The 27292-nt window shown below is 43.4% G+C and overlaps 1 protein-coding gene across 2 annotated transcripts in view; it reads left to right on the forward strand.

Annotated features, from left to right (window-relative positions):
• CAMKMT (calmodulin-lysine N-methyltransferase) overlaps positions 1 to 27292 on the forward strand; it is a 385284-nt gene that overhangs the window by 38061 nt on the left and 319931 nt on the right. Inside the window, exon 3 of one of the 2 annotated variants that reach the window (XM_053311979.1) lies at positions 1946 to 2010. The exons of the other annotated variant lie outside the window; for it this stretch is intronic. Within the exon in view, the coding sequence (XP_053167954.1) occupies positions 1946 to 2010 (65 nt within the window). The remainder of the gene's footprint in view (positions 1 to 1945; positions 2011 to 27292) is intronic. 2 annotated transcript variants of the gene reach the window in all.

A 27292-nucleotide genomic window follows, 5' to 3' on the forward strand; every position in this document is an offset into this window, starting at 1 on the left:
CCCCAGAATGGACAGTGATGTGATCTAAGGGTTAAAAGATAGTTGAGAATCTCTTTGTTTGAGTGAGCTGTGAGATAATTGAAGGCTGGAATCTCCCTAGGAGTGCAGGGTCTCTCCCTGGATGTCCAAGGTAGGGTAGTGGGTCAAATAATGCAAAGCACTCATGCTTCTTGTGTACTTTTTACTATTCTTGTTATTTTTAGTATTATTATGTACCTTAAGTATTGTACTGTTAGAAGAGAGATTTTTCTCTCTGTCGCTCGTCTCTTGGTTAGGTATTTTCCACCGGACACCAGTATCAAACTTTCAAACAAAGCTTTATTTCATTACTAGCAAAAGCTTCTGGGTGCGGCCGCCCCCGTCTGGCAGCCCATCCAGCTTTTTTATTCTCTGCCGTCTACAACTTTCACACCTGCGCATTGTATACAAGCCAAAGTGTTACTTTTAACCCCAAAGGTTCCGATTTGCTTCCAAGTGCTATATTTCCCACTTTCCACTTCTCAAGACATCTGGCTTGCGGCCTTGGCCTGGTTCCCCTCCCTGTTGAGACATATTTTTAAGCAGTGCTGTCATAAAATATCTTCAAGGTATGGGGGGATAACAGCTGCAAGCGTCATTGATAAATAGTGCTGTGCAAACCAACCGTGCTTTTTTGGCTGTTTGAGAGCAAGTTGCAAATAATATTCCAACAGTACCAAATGTAATCACCCTGTGTACTTTTTATCTACTCTTACTTCTAACATGTAATCAACCCTTATACTTTATGCTGGTCTATGACCGTAATGTTGGTTGGTTGATTGATTGATTGCCTCTTTGCGCTAGGTGTGTATTTGTAAATAAAGCAAATATTAGGCACCATTAGTTGCCTAATAGTAGTTAGTTTGCAGGTTACACACACTCTCATCAAAAGGAACCTAAAGCCAATAGTGCTACCCCTGGAACTTTCCATTGCTTGAGAAAATGGGGAGCGTACAAACAATAGGTTGGAGCTGCCCAAGCAAATAGGGTTAGGGTTAGTTAGTTTGTTTTTCTGCTTTATAATCTCTTGTCCTTTTTTTACATCAGAGCATTTTTAATGTGTTGTGGTTGGCAGAATTCACGGTATATGGTATTGACCATAGTCTGCTATGTATGTCAATGCAGAAAGAAGTTTTCTGACCCACGTTATAGAGTGCCTTCCCCGTGGCTTTTTGCATTTGCAATATACTAGCTGCTAACATCTTACCAAAATAATAATTTATCTCTCTTTTTGTCAATGCTTCTTTGCAAGAGTTCTATTTTCTAAGAATTTTCTAAGAACGTCCCTTCAGTTTCCATACCAGTGTAATGAATCTGGATGAAGTTTGACTGTTTAATTTCTTTAAAGCACATTCTGAAATTTTATTTATAAAACATACCAAACAGGATGCAGCTGCCCTCACGTTGTATGTGGCAGGAGGACCGGCCATATGCACCTGGTAAGCACAGTTGTATCACTGCCTAGAGAAGCATCATGCATGTTAGGCTCTGCATTTCAGCTGAAGTATATTCTGCAAGATCCAGCATTAATATCACTTACAATTAAGTGCATTTCATTTTGATTTTTGCAAGCGTAGCTGCTGATATTAATTTTTTTCCTATATACGCTAGGAATTCAAAATATTTTAAACAATAAAAAACATGTACAAGCCTGCCCCCTGGGTTAGGCTCGCTGTTAACACCTTTTGTAACTTTAACACAGTAAGATATAATGTGACGTTTCCTTCTTTTTCTCCCTCTAGTGGTGAGACATTTCTCAAGATGTTGCCTTTTCCAAGATGATGGTAGAGAATGTAGTCTATGAAAACCTATGGCACTGTGATTTATTTTTTAAAGATGAAGAGTGAAGAATAATTTTCCTTGCGGGATGATGATGATGATGATGATGATGATGATGATGATGATGATGATTTTTCTTGCTTTCTAGGCTTAACAGTAGGCTCTTAAATGTTGAAGATGTTCTGACAAGTTTTGACAACACAGGAAATGTTTGTAAGTAATTCATTTTTTCTTGAAGGAGATTATGATGTTGAACATAATGTTGAATTTTTGCTTCTCTTTGTCTGTAGTGCTGATATTTTTTTAATGTCTGATGCAAATAGGTGTAGGTTATAATAAATTCTAAGCACTTACCTGTTGATACATTACTCTTGACTTTGGGCCACTTGGTACAATGCACAGCACTGACCCACATGCTGTGTGGCAGTACAAGAGCTGGGGGGAAAGAAGGACTCCGCCCTATGTAGACTCTGCTGGAGTCTAGCTATGTTGAATCTTTACTCTGCAACCCAGCATGGGCAGAGGGGAAAGGACTTTTCGCTTTTCTTCCTTCCTTCCAAAAGCTCTCTTTGCTTCCAGGAGGGTCACACAGCTCTCAGGCACATATCTCTGGAAGCTAGAGAGGCTTTTGGAGGGAGGTAAGAAAAGTGAAAATTTTGTACTGTGGTGTTCTGTGGTAGTCAAGCACATTTTAATGCTGCCATCCAAAGCAGCCCACAGATGTATTCATGTGGGGTTCTCATTCTCCTTTCCTCCCTCTATCATCAACTCCTTGTGCTACATCAGAGGATATACCTGAAGTTGTCCCTTATTTCAGGAATAGTTTGGTGGGTGGTGCTGCTGGTGAAGGAGGGGACTCTCTCTGGGCTGTACGCAGAGAGACCTGTTTGTGACCCTTTTTGGATCAGAGCCCAAATTGCCTGTTTAATGCAGCACTTACGAAACACATCCCCAAGACTGATTATTATTCCCTACACATGCAAGAGGAGCTTGTGTAATTTGTGTTTTCTAAAACATGATTTAAAAAACAACACCCCTCATTCCTAATTCGGTGTTACACCGATTGTGTGGCAAATTATTGTATTGCAGTGCACAGAATATGTTTTAGAAAGAGCAGAAAACCTCTTATCTACTAGCTAGCAACAGAAGCACTTTCATCTTCTCAATAACTGTCAGCAATTCATTCTTCAAGTTGAAAGACCATTTGCCCTTTGTTTCCTTTTAGGAAATATTCTGCAGTGTCATCCAGGACAGAAAGAGAGTTCGATGTTCATGGATTTTCTCTTTCATTGTCTTGACTGCAGTGAGGTGGTTTTATAGCTGGCTTTGACACTGAAGTCAAAGTAACGGCTGAGATTGGGTTGCAACCCACCAAGCACGGTTGCTGCTTAATCTCTATTTCATTGTAACTAAAAGCCTATACACACACACACACACACACACACACACACACACACACACACACACACACACGGTGTACATGGAACACTCAGTGGGGTGATGGGATCTTTCCTTCCACAGCTAGCTTCCATGTATTTGCCATAAACTCTTAGGCAGTCTGAAGACACATAATACAGTTATACTCCTGACGCTTAGCAGCTTTGGTTCTATGCAGGAGACTGGCTGGGAATGATATGTGTTAGCAGCTCTGTGGCGGAAGAATGGATAAGCATAGCTCCTTATCAGGTGTGTGCATGGTGCAATATACATACATTTATGCTGCAGCAAAGGCATAGAAGCTATAAATGTGGATGGGACATGATCATGCTGCTTTACTGTGCACTGTATATACAGTTAAGTGTATTTACAGGCGCAACCTAAACCAGTCTAGAGTGGCCCAGCTTGGGTTAGGCTGCGTGTGTGAAGCACTGGGATCAATCCCAATGCTTCTCCTGCTCCAAGCCAGAGTTTTTAACCTGGCGTTGCTCCTGCCTTTCCCGCAGCCCTCCTCTCCTCCCCAGCAAGGCTGTGTGCATGATCTTACAGCTTCTTATATGATTGGCTAGGCCCTAAGTGGGAAACCAAAGTCTAGTATGTGGACTAGAATCATAGAATACTGGGGTCAGAATGGGGTTGGAGTTCTTCTGGTTCAATCCTCTGCTCAGAGCAGGATGCTGCCATAGCATCCAGTTCATCTACTTCCCCCAACTTCTTGTTTGTTTGTTTGTTACATTTATAAACTACCTAACATACAAATCTCAAGATGGCATACAGAGGCTTGAAATACAGCAAAAATAAAACAACATATACCCAATTAAAACAGTTTACATATAGTGGGTTGGTTTTTTTTTAATGAACTATTATGAAACTTCAATTGGACTTCAGTTTCAGCATGTGATCAGTGTGAGTGAATGGCTTAGATGGGGCAAGAAAATCATGCCAGGTGTCTGGGATATTGTGGTCCAAAAGCTTATGACGTTCACTTGTTCAGGGTAAGCCATTCAAGCTGTGTATGTTTTAGTGTGTATTAGGCTGAATTTGTTGATAAAATTAATGCAATTAAATGTTGATAGTTTTAGGGACAAATAACAATTTTTCTACACATGCTTCACAGAATGTAGAAAAATAAAGACTAAATAACAAAAATTGCAAATTGTTGTTTCAATTCAGTCTCAGCTTTGAATCTTCCATCCTGTTTGAAGGCTTCCAGCTTTATTATGAAGTCAGTCCAAAGACTGCTTAGAAAATGTGTTCTTGAAGTAGTGCCAGCCAGGTAGGGGAAGTAACTTGCCTGGGCGAGTTGGGGATAGGGGGCACTACTTTGCAGTGGTTCCGCTCCTATCTCCTGGGTAGATTCCAGATGGTGGAGCTTGGTGACAGCTGCTCCTCAAAACAGGAGATGTTATATGGAGTACCTTAGGGCTCCATTCTGTCACAAATACTTTTTACTATCTACATGAAACTGCTGGGTGAGGTCTTTAGGAGATTTGGTGCTTGGTGTTATCAGTATGCTGCTGACACCCAAATCTACTTCTCCTTTTCATCTTCTTCATCAGGTAATGGCACTCATTCCCTAAATGCCTGCCTACAGGCAGTAATGGGCTGGATGAGGGATAACAAATTGAAGCTGAATGCAAGCAAGACGGAGGTGCTCATTGTGGGGGCTCAGAATCTGAGGGATGAGTTAGATCTTCCTGTTCTGGATGGGATTACACTCCTCCGGAAGGAGCAGGTGCACAGCTTGTGGGTACTCCTGGACCCAGGCCTCACCCTGGCATCTCAGGTGGAGGCCATGGCCAGGAATGCTTTCTATCAGCTTCAGCTGATTTGACAGCTGCGCTCATTCCTTGAAGAGGATGACCTCAAAACAGTGGTGCATCAGCTGATAACCTTGAGGCTTGACTTTTGCAATGTGCTCTATGTGAGACTGCCTTTGTACATACTTTGGAAACTTCAGTTAGTTCAAAATGTGGCAGCCAGATTGGTCTATGGGGCAACCCAGAGACACCATATTATGCCGTTTTGAAACAGTTGCACTGACTGCTGATATATTTATGGGAAAAATACAAAGTGCTGGTTATTTCCTTTAAAGCCCTGAATGGCTTAGGCCCAAGTTATCTTAGAGAGTTCCTTCTTCAGCATGATCCCCACCACACGTTAAGGTCATCTGAGGAGGTCCGTCTCCAGCTACTACCGGTACATCTGGTGGCAACTTGGAAACAGGCCTTCTCTGTAGCTGCTCCTGGGCTGTGGAATGCACTCCGTAATCTGAGCTCATTACTGGCTTTCAGGAGAGCCCTTAAAACCTACTTGTTTGGCCTGGTTCTCCAGGGTTTTTAACTGTTTAAATGTTTTAACTGTTAATTGGTTTTATGCTGTTTGTATAGTTCTGGTTTTAACTGTTAATTGATTTTAATTGTGTTTATTTTGATGTAAACCGCCCCGAGCCATTTTTGGAAGGGTGGTATATAAAACGAATAAATAAATGACAAATAAATAATAAATTAACAGATTTACGGGAGGAAGGCATTCCATAGGATTTGCAGGTTGCCAAGGGAATAATACAAAAAATAAAAACAGTAATTTTTTTATTACCCTCCATGCTATACAGGAAGCCATCATTATCTGTGGATTTGTGGATCATGGTTTCTAGTATCCAGAGACACAGAGAGAGAGAGAGAGAACGGACCCCAAGGGTGTTTGTGTGCATGCGTGTGTTCATACATGCGTTTTGGGGTGTGGAACAATAACTATACAACTGCAGTGTCTGCCATTCAGTCCATAGTGAGAGAGATTATTATTGAAGCTATTATTTCAGACTAAGTTTTATGGCAGTTTCTGATTAATCTTTTTGTATATTCTTTTCTCATATTTAAATATTTTACTAAAGCAGTAGCTAGATTATCAATCAGATCAGTCCCCCACCCCTTAAAATTAATGGGGTTGCATTGCTAAAACCCTTCTAAGAGTTGTACTCTAGACTGAAGTAATCACATGATTTTTCTAACCACCGGAGGTATACATCCATTGGAAGTATTATTCCCCTAGAGTCCAAGGGATTTATTTAGAAAGACTGTCTCCTTCAACTTCTTCTCATCCTTCTTAATAAGGCTTAGAACATGTTGCACTCTTTGCACATTACATTCTCTACACAGCCAAACTTCCCAAACAGAGTTGGTGACAAAGCACCCAGTGCAAGGTAGACAGCAGTTCAGAATAAGATGTTGCCACTAGCTGGCAGCATTATATTAAATATGAGTAAACTTCAACAGTGCGTGTAACATTTACCAGCCGTTGCCTGATGCATGCATGTCTCACCATATGAAAGCAAATTAAATTGACTTAATTCTTTCTTGTTGCCAGTGAAGGTAGAAGCTGTGAAACTGCACTTTGGGATCTGGTATGAACTCTGAAAGAAACTACCTTTTAAAAAAGTATACTAGTATATACAATAGAGAACATTCTCTCTTAGAAGCGGTTCTTTTCTGCCCGTATTGCCTCTGTGAGTTCACGTCCAGCGGAGTTGTTCAGGGTTGTCAGGGGACTAGTATCTGCTCCCTCTCCCTTGAACCAGAATTTGGAGGCATCAGTTACCCTCTGTGGTGTGTTTAATGAATTTTTCGCAGACAAAATCTCTCGGATTCGGGCCGACCTAGATGGAGACTCCACAATTAATCTGATGTCTGAACTGGAGGTGTCTGACAACTCCTCTTATACAATTCGGCTGGATCAGTTTCAGTTTGTGACTCCTGAGGATGTGGACAAGCTGCTTGGAGCGGTGAGACCTACCACTTGTCCTCTTGATCCTTGTCCAACATGGCTTGTTCTATCTAGCAGGGAGGCTGTTGTAGGCGGCCTGGTAGAAATCATAAATGCTTCTCTGAGGGAGGGCAGGATGCCTCCTTGTCTTAAGGAGGCAATTATTAGACCTCTTCTAAAGAAGCCTGCGTTAGATCCCTCAGAGTTGAGCAATTAGAGGCCAGTTTCCAATCTCCCATGGCTGGGCAAAGTAATTGAGAGGGTGGTGGCCTCTCAGCTCCAGGCGGTCTTGGAGGAAACTGATTATCTAGACCCATTTCAAACTGGTTTTCGGGCGGGCTATGGGGTGGAGACTGCCTTGGTCGGCCTGATGGATGATCTCCAATTGGCAATGGACAGAGGAAGTGTGACTCTGTTGGTCCTCTTGGATCTCTCGGCGGCTTTCGATACTATCGACCATAGTATCCTTCTGGAACGTCTGAGGGGGTTGGGGGTGGGAGGCACTGTTTTTCAGTGGTTCCACTCCTACCTCTCAGACAGATTCCAGATGGTGTCGATTGGAGATTGTTGCTCTTCAAAATCTGAGCTTAGGTATGGTGTTCCTCAGGGCTCCATACTCTCTCCAATGCTTTTTAACATCTACATGAAACTGCTGGGAGAGATCATCAGGGGATTTGGAGCTGGGTGTTACCAGTATGCTGATGACACCCAGATCTACTTCTCCATGTCAACTTCTTCAGGAGTTGGCATATCCTCCCTAAATGGCTGCCTGGAAGCAGTAATGGGCTGGATGAGGGAGAATAAACTGAAGCTGAATCCAGATAAGGCGGAGGTACTTATTGTGCGGGGTCGGAACTCTAGAGACAGTTTTGATCTGCCCGTTCTAGACGGGGTCACACTTCCCCAAAAGGAACAGGTTCGGAGTCTGGGAGTACTTCTGGATCAACGTCTCTCCTTGGTTTCTCAGGTTGAGGCGGTGGCCAGGAGTGCCTTCTATCAGCTTCGGCTGATACGCCAGCTGCGCCCGTTTCTCGAGATCAGTGACCTCAAAACAGTGGTACATTTGTTGGTAACCTCCAGACTGGACTTCTGTAATGCGCTCTATGTGGGGCTGCCTTTGTACGTAGTCTGGAAACTTCAGTTGGTCCAGAATGCGGCAGCCAGGTTGGTCTCTGGGTCATCTCGGAGAGACCACATTACTCCTTTGTTGATGGAGTTACACTGGCTGCCAGTAGGTTTCCGGGCAAAATACAAAGTGCTAGTTATTACTTATAAAGCCCTAAATGGCTTAGGCCCCGGGTATCTAAGAGAGCATCTTCTTCGCTATGAGCCCCACCGGCCGCTGAGGTCACTTGAGGAGGTCCGTCTCCAGTTGCCACCAACTCGTTTGGTGGCTACACAGAGACGGGCCTTTTCGGCTGCTGCCCCGAGATTGTGGAATGCGCTCCCTGCTGAGATACGATCATCCCCATCTCTGGCAATTTTCAGAAAACACCTGAAAACACATCTCTTCAGCCAGGCTTTCTCAGCTTTTTAAAATTTGTTTTTAAATTGTTTTGATTGTTTAATAGTAGTTTTATGATGTTTTTAATTGTTAATCATTGTTATGTTTTATAATTTTTATTTTAATTATTAACTGATTTTAAGGTGTTTTAATGTAAACTGCCCTGAGCCTTTTGGAAGGGCGGTATAAAAGTTTTAATAATAAATAAATAATAAATAAAACAAAACAATACTTTAAAAAAAAAATTTAAAAACCCTCCCCGTTCCTCAATTTCTCTACTTGGAAAACAGATTTATCCAAAGCAGGTACATAAAACTATGTGCCTGTGTGTGTACACGCACATGTTTACACAGGTGGTCTGCTGAAGTCCAATATGTATATATGGATTAATAAACAAATGTCATCATATTAAGGCTCTGTATAAACAGTTTAGAGTTAACAGATGATTAACTGCTGCTATGCTAAGTGGTTAATTAGTAGAGTCCAGTGTTTTGGTAGATTGCTTTTAATTGTTTTTTTTAAGTGATAATTGTCAATTGTTAACAACCCATTTGTAAAATGGGACTGGCTTATTAATAGAATTATTATTGAAGGAGTGGTAGCTTGAGAAATAAACCTTTGAATATGATAGGCTGGAGAGGAACCACAACAGCGGAGTACAAAATAGGTATCCCAGCCACTGTGTGTCTCCTGGTAGTGGAGGGTGTGAGCAGTGTGACATGTCCTTCTGTGATCTAGGACTAAACAGTGGAGTCTCAAATCTTTTACCAATGTGTGTGGTCTGTGGATCTGGTGCATACTGTTCTGGCTTCCAGCCGCACGGTATCTGTCAGTGGTATTTGAAAGTGTTGGTCATTATTATTTGTATGCTTGACAGATCCAGCTTAGTGGAGTTGCCATGTGTATGGTTTTAAGCTAGCCTGGCCAGTGTGATTCTTAGGTCTCCTTCTCTGTGTTATTGTTTTAGGCTCAGGTTCAGTGCTAAACAAAAGACAATTTGAAATATGCTCATGCCTAAATAAATTAATAATTAGAATCGGCTGTCTTCAGTACATAAAAAGCGTGTTTCTATATACCTTTTTTAGGATAGGTAGCAGCATGGCAATGGTTAACCCCTCCTGTATTCTACCAAAGAAAACCACATGGCTCTGTGGTTGTCAGGAGTTGACACTGACTTGATGGCACAACTTTCATATGCCCAAGATAGTTCTAACTGTGCATGGCTCAGGCATGGGTGATACAAGGACTAGCCCAAGGACTGGGGGCACGCAGGGCACTCGGGTACCCTGCCCTCTGCACCCACGCAGGCAGGTGTCTCCCATTGGGTAGACAGGAGCCCACTTGTGCACTTCCCCATCTCTCTCTACAGCTCTAGCTGCTGCCTGCTTCTGCCGTGGTGTGTTATAATACTCGACACAACATTATTATAATGCACCATGGCAGAAGCAGCGGGCAGTAGGAGCGATGTGTAGAGGTGGCAAGGTAGATGGGCACCTCCCATCAGGCTGGTGCCCATTTGCTCACTTTGCTGCCTCTGCTGTGGCTCTGGCCAGCCACAGAGCATTATCATGATGTTGCAGCACAATGGGGCAACACCATTATAATGCGCCACTGCAGCAGGCCAGCAGCAAGAGTGGGTGAGAACCCAGGATGAGGAGTGCCTGCTTGGTCACCTGCCCGCTCCTGACAACTCCTCTCTTTCTACCATTCTTTGAAGTGGGTGCTGCTCCTCATTAACTGAGGAGGAGGAGGGTGGGAGGGAGCAACTAACCTGGTACTACCACCCACCCACCCAATGTTATTTATTTATTTATCATATTTATATACCTCCTGATATGTGTATCTCTAGGTGGTATACAGAATTTGAAACATGAGTATAAAACAGAGTGAAAACAATTAAAACAGTTCCACACAATAAAAAGTTAACAATTTCACGAGGATAAAAACAATTAAACAATGTAAAATTAATTTCACTTAAAAGCCTGAAAAAACAAGTGTTTCTTGAGGGTCTTCCTAAAAGCAATCAGAGATAGAGATGCTCTTATTTTGACAGGCTGAATATTCCAAAGTCCCGGGGCAGCCACAGTCCTGTGTTGCAACCAAATGAGCTGGTGGCAACCATAACAGGACCTCTCCATATGATCTTAAGAGGCGACAGGGTTCATGACAAAGGCACTCTCTTAAGTACCCTGGACCCAAGCCATTAAGGGCTTTATAGGGTTATGGTTAGGGTAGCTCTTTGAATTTTGCTCAGAAACATAGCAGCAGCCAGTGCAGTACTTCTAAAATCAGTGTTATATGGTCCCTTTGGGTTGTCCCAGAGACCAGTCTGGTTGCCGCATTCTGTACCAGTTGTAGTTTCTGTACTACATATAAAGTCAGCCACTCCTAGAGGGCATTACAGTAGACCAGCCTGGAGGTTACCAACACATGCACCACTGTTTTAAGGTCATTTGCCTCCGGAAATGGCTGTAGCTGATGTATCAGCCAAAGCTGATCAAAAGCGCTCCTGGCCACTGCCACAACCTGAGAAACCAAAGAGAGTTTGGTATCCAGGAGCACTCCTAAGCAATGTAGCTGATCTTGCAGAGGAAGTGTAACCCCATCCAGAACAGGCAGATCTAAACAATTTCTTGGGTCTTGACTCCACCAAGCTCAGTACCTCCTGTCTTATTTGGATTCAACTTCAGTTTGTTATCCTACATCCAGACCATTACTGCCTCCAGGCAGGTATTTAGGGAAGTTATGCCATTTCCTGATGAGGTTGATATGGAGAAATAGATTTGGGTGTCATCAGCATATTGATAACACATAGCACCAAACCTCCTGATGATCTTTCCCAGCAGTTTCATGTAGATGTTAAAGAGCTTTAGCTCTTGCTTTGCAGATCAGCAGCCTCCAAGCAACACCATCTGGAATCTACCAGAGAGGTAGGAATGTAGCCACTGTAAAACAGTGCCACCCAATCCCATCTCCCTTAGGTGACCCAGAAGGATACCATGGCCAATAGTATCAAAGCCCTCTGAGAGATCCAAAAGAATGAGCAGAGTCACATTCCCGCTGTGGCTAGCCAATTGGAGATACTCCATCAGGCTGACCAAGGCAGTCTCAACTCCATAGCCTGCTCAAAAGCCAGTTTGAAATGGGTCTAGATAATCTGTTTCATTGAAAACTGCCTGGGTGATCTTCACACAGCAGGCTTTACTGAGAACTCGAAGTTGTCCCAAAAAACCAACACAAAAAGTGGATTTTTAAAACCCTGGATATAAATTTGGCTACACTCTAACACACAGTGAAAAACCCAAATTGTGTGTGAAGTGCTCCTCAATAGCTCAGAGGAACTTAGGGGTAAATCTGCCTGATAGGCGAATGCACACCCTACATTCCTGAGCAAATGCAAGCTACAGGGCTTTTAAAACCCTGTGTGAAAAATGCCCTGGAGCTGAGAGGCCACTACCTGCCCAATCATCTTGCCCAACCATGGAAGATTGGAGACTTGTCTGTAATTACTCTGAGGGATCCAATGCAGGTGTCTTCAAATAAGGTCTAATAATAGCCTCCTTAAGACAAGTCCTATCTCACAGAAGCATTTATAATATCCTTAAGTCCTGTCCTATCTCACAGAAGCATTTATAATATTTACCAGACCCTCTCTGATAATACAGTTACCAGATGAAATAAGTCAAGTTGGGCAATAGGGGTGTGCATGAACTGGTCCGGAGCCGGACTGGTCCGGCGGTCCGGCACCGAGGGGGGGTCTCCCTTTAAGGGTTGGGGGGGTAGAACTTACCCCTCCTGCCGCTCTTCCCCCTCCGGAGCTGTAGCGTTAAGTGAAGTTTTTGGGGCGGCAGCGTTCCTCGCTGCCGCCCCTGCCCCCGTCGTTGTTTGTAAAGCCGTCGTAAGGGCACTCTTAGAGCAGCACGCATGCGCGTGCGGCGGTGCACGCCGCTGCACACGCATGTGTGCTGCTCTAACAGTGCTCTTACGACGGCTTTACAACCAACAACGGGGGCAGGGGCGGCAGCGAGGAACGCTGCCGCCCCAAAAACTTCACTTAACGCTACAGTGCTGGAGGGGGAAGAGCGGCAGGAGGGGTAAGTTCTACCCCCCCGCCCTTAAAGGGAGACCCCCTATCGGTGCCAGTCCGGACCATGCACATCACTATTGGGCAAGGGTCAAGAGGACAACTTGTAGCATGTGAAGTTCGAAGCCATTTGTCCACATCTTCAGGAGCCACAAATGGAAAGTGATCCAATTTAATTCTATAAGAGGAGTTGCTGGACACCTCCACAGTAGACTCTGCAGTAACTGTGGAATTCAGTTTGGCCCGAATACAAGATATTTTATGCGCAAAAAAATCATTGAAGACATCACAGTGAGTGAGTGATGGCTCCAAGTTCAAATTCAAGGGGGAGGGGGACATACTAGCCCCCTCACAGCCCTAGACAACTCCTCTGGATGTGAATTTGTGGAAGCAATGTGGGCAGAAAAGAACAGCTTCTTTGCCTCCTGCACTGCCAGAGCAGAGATCTTCAAGTGTGCTCTGTGTTCACGCTCAGTCTTCCTCCATTTGTGCTCTAGTCATTTACCTCACTGCTTCAGCTCCCATAATTCTTCCGAATACTATCAGACTGACTTTGAAGCAGGTTGGAGAGAACCTCTTGCACTCTCCTCCCTCTTTCCCCATTCAGGTAAGCTGGGTCAGAGAGATTGGGGTGGGTGGGGATGGAGCACCATGGGGGACCCACTGCAGGGCTTTTGCCCTTGTGCCCCCAGTAATTTGACTCTGCTCCTGTTTGCAGAAATCGTGTTGATCAACACTGAAGAGATGTAAACATCTTTAGAACTCGGTGGCGGGGGCATGTATTGCTGCCTTTTCTTAAAGTCTTTTCAACATATAGGAATGAGATAGACTAATACAGTTGTCCCTCGCGAACCACAGTTGGGGGAATCGAGGTCGCAGAAAGACCAAAAATAAGGTAAAAAATAGAAAGAATGTTCCCCGGACCCCCAGAAATGATGCCCTGACACCGGAAATCCCCCCCATCAACCACCAAATTTTTATTTTAAAAAAACCTCACCAAACTGTGGATACTCGGGCACGGTTGGCAAGGGCAAGCACAATTTCCCAGTTGCGGATACTCAACTCCACAATTGGGAAAACTGTGATTGGTGAGGGATGACTGTACTTATTAGTTAATGTCTGGCTTGCACATATGATTCACTTACAAATAATTACGTTTTTTAAAATAATTTAAAATGTACTGAGTAGTTGTATGAATGCTATGCTCTGAGATTATTTTGATAATGGAGAGATTACCATGCAAAGGTTTTTTGCTTCCCCCTCCCACCTTCTTCTAAGAATGAGGTTTGCTTTTAAAAATAGATGGAATACAAAAAGGAAAATTCAAGACATTTTAAATCTTTGCTGACTTTTTGTGATATTGGATGCTGTGAGGTTTAATAAGGTTGGAACAAATTGTTTAATCAAACAAAATCTGTTTCTCGACAGAACCTCTGGATCAATTCAGTTATTGTTTCAAGATAAATCCATTTGTTTTTGTTTACTTGCTTAGAGTGAATTAAAATGGCTTCGGCATTGTAGCTGGAATCTACAGTTGACATTCTTGAGTGGCTGCACATTGTTGTTGATATTAAACTTCCATTCACATTCTGCTAAACATACCCAAGAGAGATTTTTTTTAAAGTCTTTTAATTCTTGTATTGTCTGTTGACTGACTTTTTAACTATTGCAGACCAGGTCCTTCATTGTCGTCCTGTGTTTAGGTCCAATGGAAATAAGGGCATCTAGATGAACACAGCACTTTCTAGAGTGGGTTCTCAGTGCGATTAAGAAGATATTAATACATTTTAAATATTTTTTTCCTAAATATATTGGTTGACCGAGAGAGTGACTGACACGATGTACAGCCTGCCATCTCTGTAGTGGTCCACCAGGGACTGCTGAAAAGGCAGCCCTGATGCTCTTTTGAAGCAATGATAGCAAAAGCACTGTTTCCGCAGATTTTCCCGTTGTTGCAAATGGAGAAACCTCTGTAAATGCAGCTTCCGTGATCACTGCTTCAAAACAGCATCAGGGCTGCCTCTGAAGCCTGCAGCAGCCATGAGGTAGACCCATATGGAGGCGATAGGCTGCACATCATGTCAGTCATAATTTTCTTTTACTACCACCCTTAATTCATTTGTTTGAATCATTGTGGGGAGAGTGATAATATAGCCATTTCTAATCTCATCAAGTATTTTGTGCACATCTGCATGCGCGCGCGCACACACACACACACACACACGCAGAGTGTAATCTGTGTATTTTGGTAAATTTGGATTTTCTTTCAACACTTTAATTGTGGAATAATTGTCTGTTGAGTACTTGGCAAGGTGGAAATAGAGTTCTCTTTCTCCCACCTGTCATCTTCCATATCAATCAACTGAATAAAGGGTGTTTTCCCCTTGCTTCTCAGCTCCCCCACCTCCCCTAATATGAAATGTGAAGTTCTGCTCTGCTCTGAGGCCTACAGGTTTCTTCTTAGGTCTCACTGGATGCCTCAAAGATACCTGAGCTGCTCTATGGACCGAGATTGTGTCAGCTACTGATTTATCATGCTTGGAAGGAGATGCCATCAAGCTACCTAGGGAAAAGGATAGGATGACATCCTTTAACTGCAAGAGAGGCACACACTGTTCCTGCATTTCATGTAACATGTCACTCAGTTAGATGCAGTGGTAACAAGGGAATGATCTGCATTCTGCAAGTGCTTCTTGATGATCTCCTTATGTTCCTATCTGTAGCAGCACTTCTGCTTTTTCTTCTTCTTTCAAGGCAAAACATTACCCATCTCACCAATTACTAGATGGTTTCTTCTTTTGTTGTGTTACTGTAGTGTGACGTGATTTCTCACTCTGCTTTTCGAGTAGAAAGCAAATAAGCCCAATTAAAACTTAGGGCTGCATTTCTAATGTAGGTTTTTGGAGAACAAAATTTTAAGTAGATGAGTTGGTGTAAGCGATCAAATTTAAGGCATTATTCATCCATTTAAAATATGTGTTACATCATGGCATTTTTGTTATTATTTCTTGTTTACACAGTCAGATAGGTGTTATTGACTGGTTTGTTTTATCCAGACATCGAGTCCTTCCCAAGGATCTGGGATGGCTGAATTTTATTGTCAATGTTGTTGCTGTTGTTATAGATATCATCGCAGAATATAGGCTGTTCCCAGTGAAGTTGTTTTTTGTAATTGGCTGATGGTGATTTCTGTGGCTCCTATGGTGTTGATGTGCTCTTCAAGTTGTTTTGGAATTGCACCTAGGGTGCCAGTTACCACTGGGATTGTTTTGGTCTTTTTCTGTCACAGCCTTTCAATTTCAATTTGTACAGTAGATCTTTGTATTTTGTGATTTTTTCTATTTCTTTTTCTTCTGTTCTGCTATCCCCTGGTATTGCTATGTCGATTATTTTAACTTGTTTTTCTTTCTTCTCGACTACAGTTATATCTGGTGTATTGTGTGGCAGAAGTTTGTCTGTTTGTAGACGGAAGTCATTATTATTTAAAATTTAATATTAAATGTGGCTTTTAATAACCATAAGAGGGAGGGGACTTGAAACCTTCTACCCTTCCCAGAGTGGCTCCATCCCCTGAGGGGAATATCTTACAGTGGTCACACTTCGTCTCTCTTTCATATGCAGCCAGGGCAGACCCTACTTAGCTAAGGAAACAAGTTATGCTTGCTATCACAAGACCAGCTCTCCTCGCCTTAAATTAGGCTGACCAGAAGAGTGGTAAAATGATGCTTTTAATTTCCAATGAGTTTCATATTAATGTTTGCAAACTTATCTTAATCACCTTTTAATTGATATTGAAATGGATTAAAATGGCAAATGTTACATTTAGCTGGGATATAGTATTGACTAAACTTGCCATATTTTGCTAAATTCTAAAACTGCATAAAGAGAGGAGAGTTATAGTATAACCTCCACACACAAAAGAAGAAAAAATGACCCAGTGCTATATTTAGTAAACTTGCTCCCGTTTTTAAGAAAAAAGTTGAGTGTTTGGGACTGAGAGGAAATATCTTGCTATACATTTGTTTGGTGATGTTGAGCCCTTCCTGGTGAGTTTTGGCTGAATTCATTAAAGCAATGATTTCCTCAGATGTCTGGGGGTGAGAGGGAGAATATACCTCAATTTGATAACACAAAAGCATATTGTAGATTTATATTGGAAACACTCCAATGTGAAGCTGGATCAAAAGCAGTTTTCTTTTAAAAATGAGGGGTTTGCCCTCATTTAAAAACAAAGAAACCCAAGGTTATTAACTTTTCCTCACTATTAGGGACGTACGAATCGATTCAGGTACAAATCAGCCCAATTTGGGTGATTTGGAGACGAATCACCCCTGTGGTCCATTGGCTAGATTTGGGTCCAAATAGAATCACACCAGATTTGATTCAAATCGATTCGAGATTCGGATTCCTTCTATTAATTCCTCCAGATCCCCATCAGCTGCAACAAGCTCAAGATGATGGCGCTGACCCACCGCAGCAGGTTCGTCTTTCTTTTAAAATAGCAATGGATCAGGGTCCTGTGGACTACACATTGGCAAGAGCAGTCTTTCTGTATGAGAGATTGCTAAGTTTCTTCAGCATGATATAAGGTCCCCTCCAAAAGAACATAAGCTTTGGATTTCTCCCCGGTTGTTTCTTCCAGTTGTGGAGCCATACTTTCTCGCTCTCCTGGATAAGGACATAGTGCATTTTGTCTTTAGCAAGTTGTGCCTGGCACTCCAGTTTGCACTACATTTGTTGTTCGGCATGAGCAAAAGCATCCCTCAATGAATTGTGTGTAAACCCCAAACCCAAATTTTCAGGTACTGGTCATGATTTAATCACATCCAGTTTCTGCGGATGAGGCTCCAGTGTTTATCACTGACACCCAGAAAGGTGATGCAACTCCTTGCAAACTGGCATTTATTCCCTGCCAATTTAAAGCCAGACTCATTGAAAAGGCTGAGAATCCTTTCCAGGCCCAACAGATGTTCTGTCCACATTTTATGAAAACAAATCCAAATAGGTGAGGATATCGTCAGTCTTCAGCACCCTGGTAAGATAATTAACAACCTTTTGTAAGGTAGATGGGGCATTCATAAGTTTGTTGGTTGGGGATTCCTGAGGGAACTGCTCTTGGTTTCCTCTGCCAAGACTGTTTATGGAGTGCTTGTACTTGGGCCTAGTTGCTGAGCCACCACCACTGTGGCAAGCTGTTCCTAGAAGGCTGTGGATCTCATGTAAGAGTCACTCTGGAGCTGCGACTTAACAGCAGGCATCTTAAAGGAAGCGCCGATCTCCACTTCTACAGTCTGTACTCTACGCACTATAGAGTCAATAGATTTGTCTAGAATGACATTGGCAGGCCATGCAGATCATCTGAGAGGCCATTTATGAATTGGCTTTTTGCACAAGAGTCTTTCATGGCTTGCCACTGAGCATAGGCTCCTCTCTGCACAGCAAGTCCTACATTTGGTTGAGGTGCAGGAAAAGCTCTATCAAACAGCCTGTGCAGAACACATAGATACACATGCAGAAGTTCCCCTTCTAGCCTCCTCCTAGGTTGTCATTCCCTCTGATATCACAAAAGCACCAAGGCCCCTTCATGATGGCCCTTCAAGTGCTGACAGAGTTGCTGATAGGAGCCACGATCCGTACTTGGCAGCTGTAGGTGGTACATTTTGGCGTCAACCTCCAGAAAAATGTCAATGTACTGTGCGGCTTTCTGAACAGTTCACTCATTTACAGACACAAAGAGGTCAACATCTGTCAAGTACTCCCTGATCGTAGGCCCATCTGCATGACCAGTAAATTTCTTCTTAGGCAATAAGGCTTTTGCCATCTTGAAGCCACTGCCATCAGTTTTAATACTGGTTTAATAGGAGAAAATTATTATGGGCCTGCCATTTTTCAGGCCATTCACACACAGACTTCACTTGGATTGAAACTCTCTCAAAGTAACAATAATAGAACAGAACAGCGAAGATAAAGATTCAGAACTTTGCTGTATCTGAAATGGAATGGAACACCACCACCTATTGGTTGGCGGAGTTATACAATCATTACAATATTTTTTTGTACCCAGCCGGCAAATACAATTTGGTAAAGATGGTTGCCATGCAGCACAACATTACATGTCATGGCTTGCCAAATAATGTTTGTAAAGTGGTTTACATATGTATTTACATACAGTGCTGAGTGACCTCAGAAGGGAATTCTGAGCAAGCTGTTGCAGCCACTTCTGTGAGGGGAATACTTTGGCGTGCCTGCCTGTTTGGGGGTATATTCGACCACAAATACCCCATGTTTTGGAGTATATTTGACCATGTTTTTATATTTCACACTATTTCACATGGTCTTGGGACCATCTGACAAAAATTGGTTATAAAAATAAAAACAAACTATATATATCACACGTGTGTGTGTGTGTGTGTGTGTGTGTGTGTGTGTAATAAAATCAAATTTATTACAGTCAAAGACCAGCATATTGATCTCATATTGAGATAAATATGCTTGTACATGTGTGGGGATAGTGGTGGTGTGAGCTTCAAAGATAGGCCAGCATATCCTTTATGCTGATTGTGGTAAACATAATCATAATGTACATATCTTCCTAAAATCAGCTTGTATATTTCACCGATTGCTGTGTGATGCCCTATGTTGAAAAATATCTACTGGGGATAGAAAATGGTCTTTGTGCCTTAGCTGGCAAATATTCAAAATTGCATTATAAAGGAATAGTGGTTTTTTGGGGTTTTTTGGACACATTTACCAGTCAAACTACAGTACTGTAATTTTTCTTGCTCATCTCTTCTCAAGTAAAATCTGTGCAGCTGTGATGGCTCAACTGAAGTACCTTCAGGAAGCAGAAACAATCCTTGAAATCACAAGCCCAACGGTATCCTGGAGGACTCCTTGATGGGCCAGAGTGTAAACGGACTCATGTGAAGCATACATTGCAAAATGTTTCAAATTTCACAAACCAAGCACTAGGCAAATGCTCTACAGGAACCAAGATCTTACCAGACTCTCTAATCAGTCTAAAAGTACTCCTGGTTCAGTGTTGATGACACTACAGCTTGTGGTAGCCTCCTGCAGAAAGAGATTATTGCCGTTTTGACAGTCTAAATAAAGTCTGCAATAGTGAATCCCATTTAATTAGATTTTCTCCTCTCCATTTCAGAGTCTAAGGGCCTGTGATAATTTATATTTTTTGGAGGCAGTAAGTGAGCTTAATGTCTAAGGAGGGTTTGAACAGTGACATCCCCTTACCCCTTCATCAGAACCTCTCACTTGAGCCACCTGACCACAAGTTCACCATGACACTGACAGTCTGCATTTTGCTTCAGTTTATGCTGCACTTGTTAGGCACAATCTCACCACTATTGCTCTTTTGCCACCCATCCTTTGAAATAAAGTATCTTAATGATTCTGCCATCAAATCAGATATATGAAAGTGAGCTTAATTATGTTGTACAATATGACTATGCTTTTGTCACTGTATCAGTTCGTTTAGAGCACTGCAAATCACTTCAGTGCAGTTTAAAAATTAGGGCTTTAAATTTGCATTGCACTAGACTTTTCAATCAGTTTCTACACAACATCTTTCATCTTCTATGTTTGATGGAATTGCCAGGTTAAAGGTATTTAAATATATTGGCTGACATCTAGACTAACTCACTGATGTTAGGGTGATGTCTGTCATACAGGGGGGAAGGGGTGATTTTTTTTGTTTATTTTCTCCCCCTTCCACAGTTACCTGTGCATCCTGAAAATATGTCCTTGAAGATCTTGAGGACATATTTTTGGCAGCCACAGACAGATGCAGGAGGAATCTAGAAATTTTATCTAGAAATTGTTCCTCCCACAACACGCCCCCACCCCCTTGCGTGACAGAAAACATTTTTCTACAGGCACATCATTAGTCTGGAGGTCAGCTACATGCTAAACTTTTATTTTGGACTTCATTAGGCTTTACAAAGGATTGAGAACAAGTGCAAATAAATTATGTAAACTGTCTTGAAGGAGGGTATCTTCCTGCCCTACTGCCATTCCAATAATTTGCTGCCTAACTGCCTCATGGAAGGACTGCCCTTGTCTCCTGATCGTCCTAACCACAATTACAAGACCAGCCAGCTTACATCTTCAGTGGGCCTGAGCACCTTTTGCCTTTTCGTTTGTTGCTTTACTCTGTTCCTCTTTCTATACCATCTTTCATTAAAAATAGACATGAGGTGGTTCACAACATATTAAAACATTAGCATGCAAAATAAGCCAATTTAAATGCAAACACATAATTAAAATACTACTTAAAGCGATTCTTTTTTACACGTTTTGCACTCGCAAGCTCACACCCAGCAGAGATGTTTATGGCTAGTACATGTCCCTCCTCCCTTGAATGAGAATTTGGAACCATCAGTTACCCTCTGTGATTTTTTAAATGAGTTTTCTGTGAATAAAATCTCTCATATTCAGGTTGGCTTAGACTCAGACTCCACAATTTTTGCAAAGTCTAATGTGGAGGTGTCCAGCAACTCCCCTTAGTGGTTAGGCAGGATCAGTTTCAGTTTGTGACTCCTGATGATGTGGATAAGCTGCTTGGAGTGGTGTGGCCTGTTATCTTGACCCTTGTCTGACATGGCTTAGATTATCTGGCAGGGGGGTTATAGAGGGCTTGGTATAAATGCTTCTCTGAGAGAGGGCAGGATGCCTTCCTGTCTTAAAGAGGCAATTATTAGACTTCTTCTGAAGAAGCCTGCATTGGAACCCTCACAGTTAAGCAACTATAGGCCTGTCTCCAACCATTCATGGTTGGGCAAGGTAATAGGTTAGGTGGCCTCCAAGCTCCAGACAGTTTTGGAAGAAACTTATTTTCTAGACCTATTTCAAACTGGTTTTCGGGTAGGCAATGGTATGGAGACTGTCTTGGTTGGCCTGATGGATGATCTCTTACAGGGAATTGACAGAGGGAGTGTGACTCTCTTGGTCCTTTTGGATCTCTCAATGGCTTTCAATACTATTGACCATAGTATCCTTCTGGAATGTCTGAGATGGTTGGGACTGAGAGGCACTGCTTTGTAGTGGTTCCGCTCCTGCCTCCTTGTCAGATTCCAGATGGTGTTGCTTGGAGAGTGTTCTTCAAAACATGAACTTTTATATGGCATCCCCAGGTCTCCATATTGTCTCTAATGCTTTTTAATATCTACACAAAAACACTGAGAGAAATCATAAGGTGATTTAGTGCAGGTTGTTTCCAGTATGCTGATGACACTCAAATCTATTTCTCCATGTTAACATAACCAGGAGAAGGCATGACCTTCCTAAATGCCTGCCTGGAGGATGTTATGGGCTGGATGAGGGATAACAAACTGAGACTGAATCCAAATAAGATGGAGGTACTTAATGTGCAGGGTCAGAACTCAGGAGACAATTTTGATCTGCCAGTTCTGGATGGGGTAATATTTCCCCAGTCTGGAAGTGCTTTAGGACACAAATCTCTCCCTTGTGTTTCAGGTTGGGGCCATGGCCAGAGGTGTTTTCTATCAGCTTTGGCTGATATGCCAATTGCATCCATTACTTGAGATAAACAACCTCAGAACAGTGCTGCTAACCTCCAGACTTGATTACTGCAATGCACTCTGTGTAGGGCTGCCTTTGTTCATAGTCCGGAAACTGCAGTTGGTACAGAATGCAGCAGCCAGGTTGGTCTCTGAGTCCTCTCAAATATACCATATTACTCCTATATTAAAAGAACCATACTGGCTACCAGTACATTTCCAGGGAAAATACAAGGTGCTGGTTATAACCTATAACTCCCTAAACAGCTTAGTCCCTGGTATTTAAGAGAATGGCTTCTTCACCATGCGTCCCATCACCCATTGAGATCATCTGGAGAGGTTCATCTCCAGTTGGTACTAGCTTATCTGGTGGCTAGGCTACACAGGGACTGGCCTTCTGTGTTGCCGCGTGGAGACTGGAATGTGCTCCCTGCTGAAATAAGAGCCTCCCCATCTCTGCCAACCTAAACTCTTCAAAAACACATCTCACCTAAGCATTTTAACTAGACTTGTGGTTTTAAATTGTTTAAAGGTTTTCATTTCTGTTTTAATTTGTTTTATGTTGCTGTGAACATCCCAGAGACGGAGGTTTGGGGTGGTGTACACATATAACAAGCAAACAAAAAACAAACACAAACAAGCAAAACACCATAAAACACAAAGAAGGTATATTTTTTGTTGGGTGGGTAGACTGGCCCTTGTTGGGTGGGTAGACTGACTTGAGTGTAGGCAGTCCTGAAGGTACCTTGGTCCCAAATCATTTAGGGCTTTAAAAGTAATGACCAGCACGTTAAATTGGACCCAGAAACCAACTGTGCAGCAGAGCAGTTCTTTTAATGTCTGAGTAATATGATCACTACACAGTCCCAGAAAGCAGCCTGACCAATAGATTCTGCAGTACCTGAAATTTCCAAATGATCTTCAAAGACAGCCCCATGTTGAGTGCATTGTAGTAGTCCAGTCTTGATGTGGTCAAGGCACAAGATAGGGTAGCCAGCAATGCCTTCTCACGGAAGGAAGGGTTGCAGCTGGCACACAAACTAAAGCTGGCTACCACTTGGCCATCCAAGAGCAGTGCCCGGTCCTGGAAACTCCCCATACTCTGTATCTGCTCTTTCAGATGGAAGCACAAGCCCATCTTGAATAGGTTGAACCCTTCCCCAATTGGCTTTCCTACTACACACCAGGGGGCTATTCCCACGATCAGGCGAAATCAGGCTAGGGGAGTCTAGTCCGATTTTGCCTGATCGTGGGAGCCACCAGGCGCAGGCAAGCCCAGTGGCTTCCTGGCAGTTAACCCACAAAACTAACCCTCCCCTTAAACTGGGTTTGCGGAGTGAGCACTCCGCAAACCCGGTTTTTAAAATCATGAGTAGATCCCCCCAGCCGGGAGGCTTAAAAACAGCCTCCCGGCTTGGGGGTCTCTCCAGTATGCCCTGTGCATTCGCGCAGGGCATACTGGAGCTTCCGGGGGCCATGCGGCCCCCGATCCTCCCAGCCCCCGCCGGCTCCGTCACGGAGCCGGCGGTCACATGGGCAGCCAATCCAGCCACCCAGGGCTCCTGCCCTGCTCGTGGCTCTCCTGCTCACCCTCCCCAGGCGGGTCTCTTGGATCATGAGACCCGCCTCTAAGACCTCTAGGTTGTCTGAATTAAGTCTTAGGTTGTTTTGCCCACATCCAGCCCATCACCACCTCCAAGCCCCAGTTCAGTATATCCAACATTCAGTACATCAGTTGTATTTAGGGTTGCCAACCGTCCTGGATTACCTGGGACGTGCCATAGTTCCGGGGGGAAATGGTCGTCCCATCCGGGATGCAATTTCCTCCACATTTTGCCTCCACCACCTCCATTGTGCCTGAACTGGCCCGAGGATGGCTCCCGATCACCTCCTTGCCCGATGAAAAGATAGGTGATCAATCTGAGCTGTCCTCCTCCCTCTTTCTCCTCCTAGGCTCTGCCCCACCCACAACAGGCTTGCCTCCGGCATGTATGCTATTGCAGCCTCCCTGCCCAGCATGGCAGATGCGAGTGAGCCCCCACCTGGCGTGGATGCGTAGAAGGAGAGCAGCGCCTTGTCTACCTGTGTGGAGCTGCCTGGCTGGCAGGGGCTAGAGGATGCCGCTGGCTGCCACTGCCACCAGGCTCAGCACTGCAACTGATGGCAGCCCCAGGATGCTGATGCTAGTTATCAGGGATGCTCACTCACTCACCAGACAGCCTGACTGCTCTGTCCCACAGCCTCTCTCGCGTGCCGCACTTGGTCACATATCATTCTGGCCCTCGCCCTGCCCCCAAAGATGGCCCTGCCCCCAAAGTGAGTACCGCACTTGGTCACATATCATTCTGGCCCTCGCCCTGCCCCCAAGATGGCCCTGCCCCCAAAACCTCCCCCTGCCCCCAAAACTCCCCCCCCACCAAACTTGTGTCCCATATTCAGGAACATAATGTTGGAAACCTTAGTTGTATTCCATGTTTTTCTTGGCCTGCTTCTCATAGTGGTGTGAATATGGTGCTTCAGCCTCTATTTATTTCTTTTAGTATTAACCATATGTCGAGTGCCAATTCCATTCTCGTCCAGCCTCAAGAATACAGTTGTTGCAGAAAAGAAGTGACTTTAGAAAACCTGGAGATCCACTACCTTCCCTGTTCTGTTCCCTGCAGGTAGAATAATGCCCAAACCCCCAGAAATATCTTGTGTTCTAGATCTCTAATCTTTTGCTCCATGTCCCACTAAATTTTGTCAGTTTAGCACAGGACTGCATGACTTTGGCCCCCCAACTGTTTTTGGACTACAGTGACCATCATCCCCGGCCACAGTGGCCAATAGTCAGGGATTATGGGAGTTGAAAAACCCATCATCTGCAGGAGGGCTGGAGTTGTGCAGCCTTGGTTTAGTGTATCGCTTCATTACTCCGTACTTTTAGAGCAGGCTGATTCTTAGGGCCCCAGTCTTGTAGACCTAAGGGCCAGAGTCAGGATATGTATGGCTGCAAAGTGCCTCCTTTCCCTCAGCTCATTGGCAAAAGAGATGTGCGTCTGGTAATCGTAGTCAATTTACTGCACTTGATCTTAGCCAAAAAGGCTGCAATGCAACAGGTAGCTATATTGCTGTATTTGGATTTCTAATTACAAAGTTAAAGCTTACGGCATATTGCATATGCAGATGCATTTTGCTGATACATGCTTTCCGAAATTTAAAGCTGTGACTAGAATATTTTTGCCCGTCAACCTTGTTTTATCTTACAGTTCCAGGAGTTTCCTAACATGAGGCAGTAATTGGTCCCATAATATTCAACATAAAAGAGACTTTGTAAAAATGATTGCTCTCTTAATAAAGGCATATTGAGATTAAACGGTAATAATTCATTCTAAATGAGATGGGTATAGCAACCTGCTAACCTTACATCTGTATTTTGTCCCCTTCTACTCATGGACTATAATCTCACCACTCCATCCTCCCTTCCATTTCTTAAGGGGAGAGGGAGATTTGTTGAGACGAGAAATGTGCATCCATCCTGGGTCACATACATCAAAGCAGACGATATGTGAACACAACTGTTCTTGTTTTATGTTTAGAAATAGCTGTCATCTGGATCAGTCCGGATCAAGATTGTGGCTAATAGGCAGGGGTGTAACTATAATAGGGCAAGGGGAGACCGTTGTCTCGGGGCCCCCTGCCTTGGGTGGGGGGGAGACATGTCTCTTTCACCCAATGCCTGCCCGAGCTTCCTTAATAATTTTTTATTTTATTTTAAGAGGAAGGCAGTGACCAGGGGGCCTATTTTGAAATTTTGTCTCTGGGCCCACTCCAACCTAGTTATGCCCCTGCTACTGGGGAGAGGGGGTCTGACCATTTCCATTGCATCATTTTTCAAATCCCGCCACCTGAAGTAAATGACACCTTTATGTGCAAGTGGCAGCTTTGGGGGTGGATTATTTTTTGTGGGGGGAACCAGTGGGTGGGGAAAGGGTCATATCCCCACAATACTACAGACCCTCCAGATTGCCCTTCACGGCATCTGTTTTTAAAGGGAAAAGCAGCATAGGAGAGGTTATTGCATGTTTAGTTTGTCTAGCTTGACTTTACCTAGTTAATCTCCCCCCCCCGGCCTGCTTTAAAGCTCTTCTTAATTGAAGCTGGCCTTCCCCCTTCACCTTTATCCTTCATGTTCTACAAATGGGCGCAAAAGGCTACTGCTTCTGCATGATATCATAATCTGTGTTGTGGCCTGTGCTGCCGACTGGGCCCAAACATTGCACCCCAGCAGTATTTGTTAGTGATGCTCCATTCTGCCAGCAGCAGCCCAAAGGTCTTGCCTAATTGCATGTGAAAAAAATGGGGGCATGGCAAGAGGGAGCAGAGCCAAAGCAAGAATTGAGATGCTGCCCGTGAGATGCTTTGAGACTGAGATGCTGCCCATGTCTTACTTCAGTTGCTTCCTGTCTTTGTAGCACAAGGTTTCCACAAATCTGGAGTCCATGAATGCACATCTGCATGGTCAGTAGTTTCTTCATTTTCAAAGCAGTGACAGTACATTTCAGTATCCTAAAGGACACTTGTATATGAAATGATAAAACTTTGTAAAGAGATCTTCCTGAGAGTTGTTTTATACACAATAGCTGAAGGTTTGTGTATAAACCACAGAGCCAGCGTGGTGTAGTGGTTAGAGTGCTGGACTAGGACCGGGGAGACCCAAGTTCAAATCCCCATTCAGCCATGATACTTGCTGGGTGACTCTGGGCCAGTCACTTCTCTCTCAGCCTAACCTACTTTACAGGGTTGTTTTGAGGAGAAACTTAAGTATGTAGTATACTGCTCTGGGCTCCTTGGAGGAATAGTGGGATATAAAATGTAATAAATACATACATACATACATACATACATAAAAATAAAGACATTCTGTACTATACAGTATATCCAGGAGCCTTTTAAGCAGATTGCACTAGTAATGAGAATAGTACCTTGATATAGCATTAGGGGAAGACAAATAGTAGCATGGTGTGAGGGTTGAAATTTAAAGGCTTTACCCAGCAACCTTTAACCCCAAAGAGATGCTTGAGTGGGCCTTAACTTATTTTCTAAGTGAGCATGCCTGAGTAAATAAGGCTGCAGCTTCACATAACAGGGAGATACATTTTTTAGATCCTTTGCCGATTATATTGTGCGAGG

The sequence above is a fragment of the Hemicordylus capensis genome, chromosome 1 (genome assembly GCF_027244095.1).
Source record: "Hemicordylus capensis ecotype Gifberg chromosome 1, rHemCap1.1.pri, whole genome shotgun sequence".
Classification (NCBI taxonomy): Eukaryota; Metazoa; Chordata; class Lepidosauria; order Squamata; family Cordylidae; genus Hemicordylus; species Hemicordylus capensis.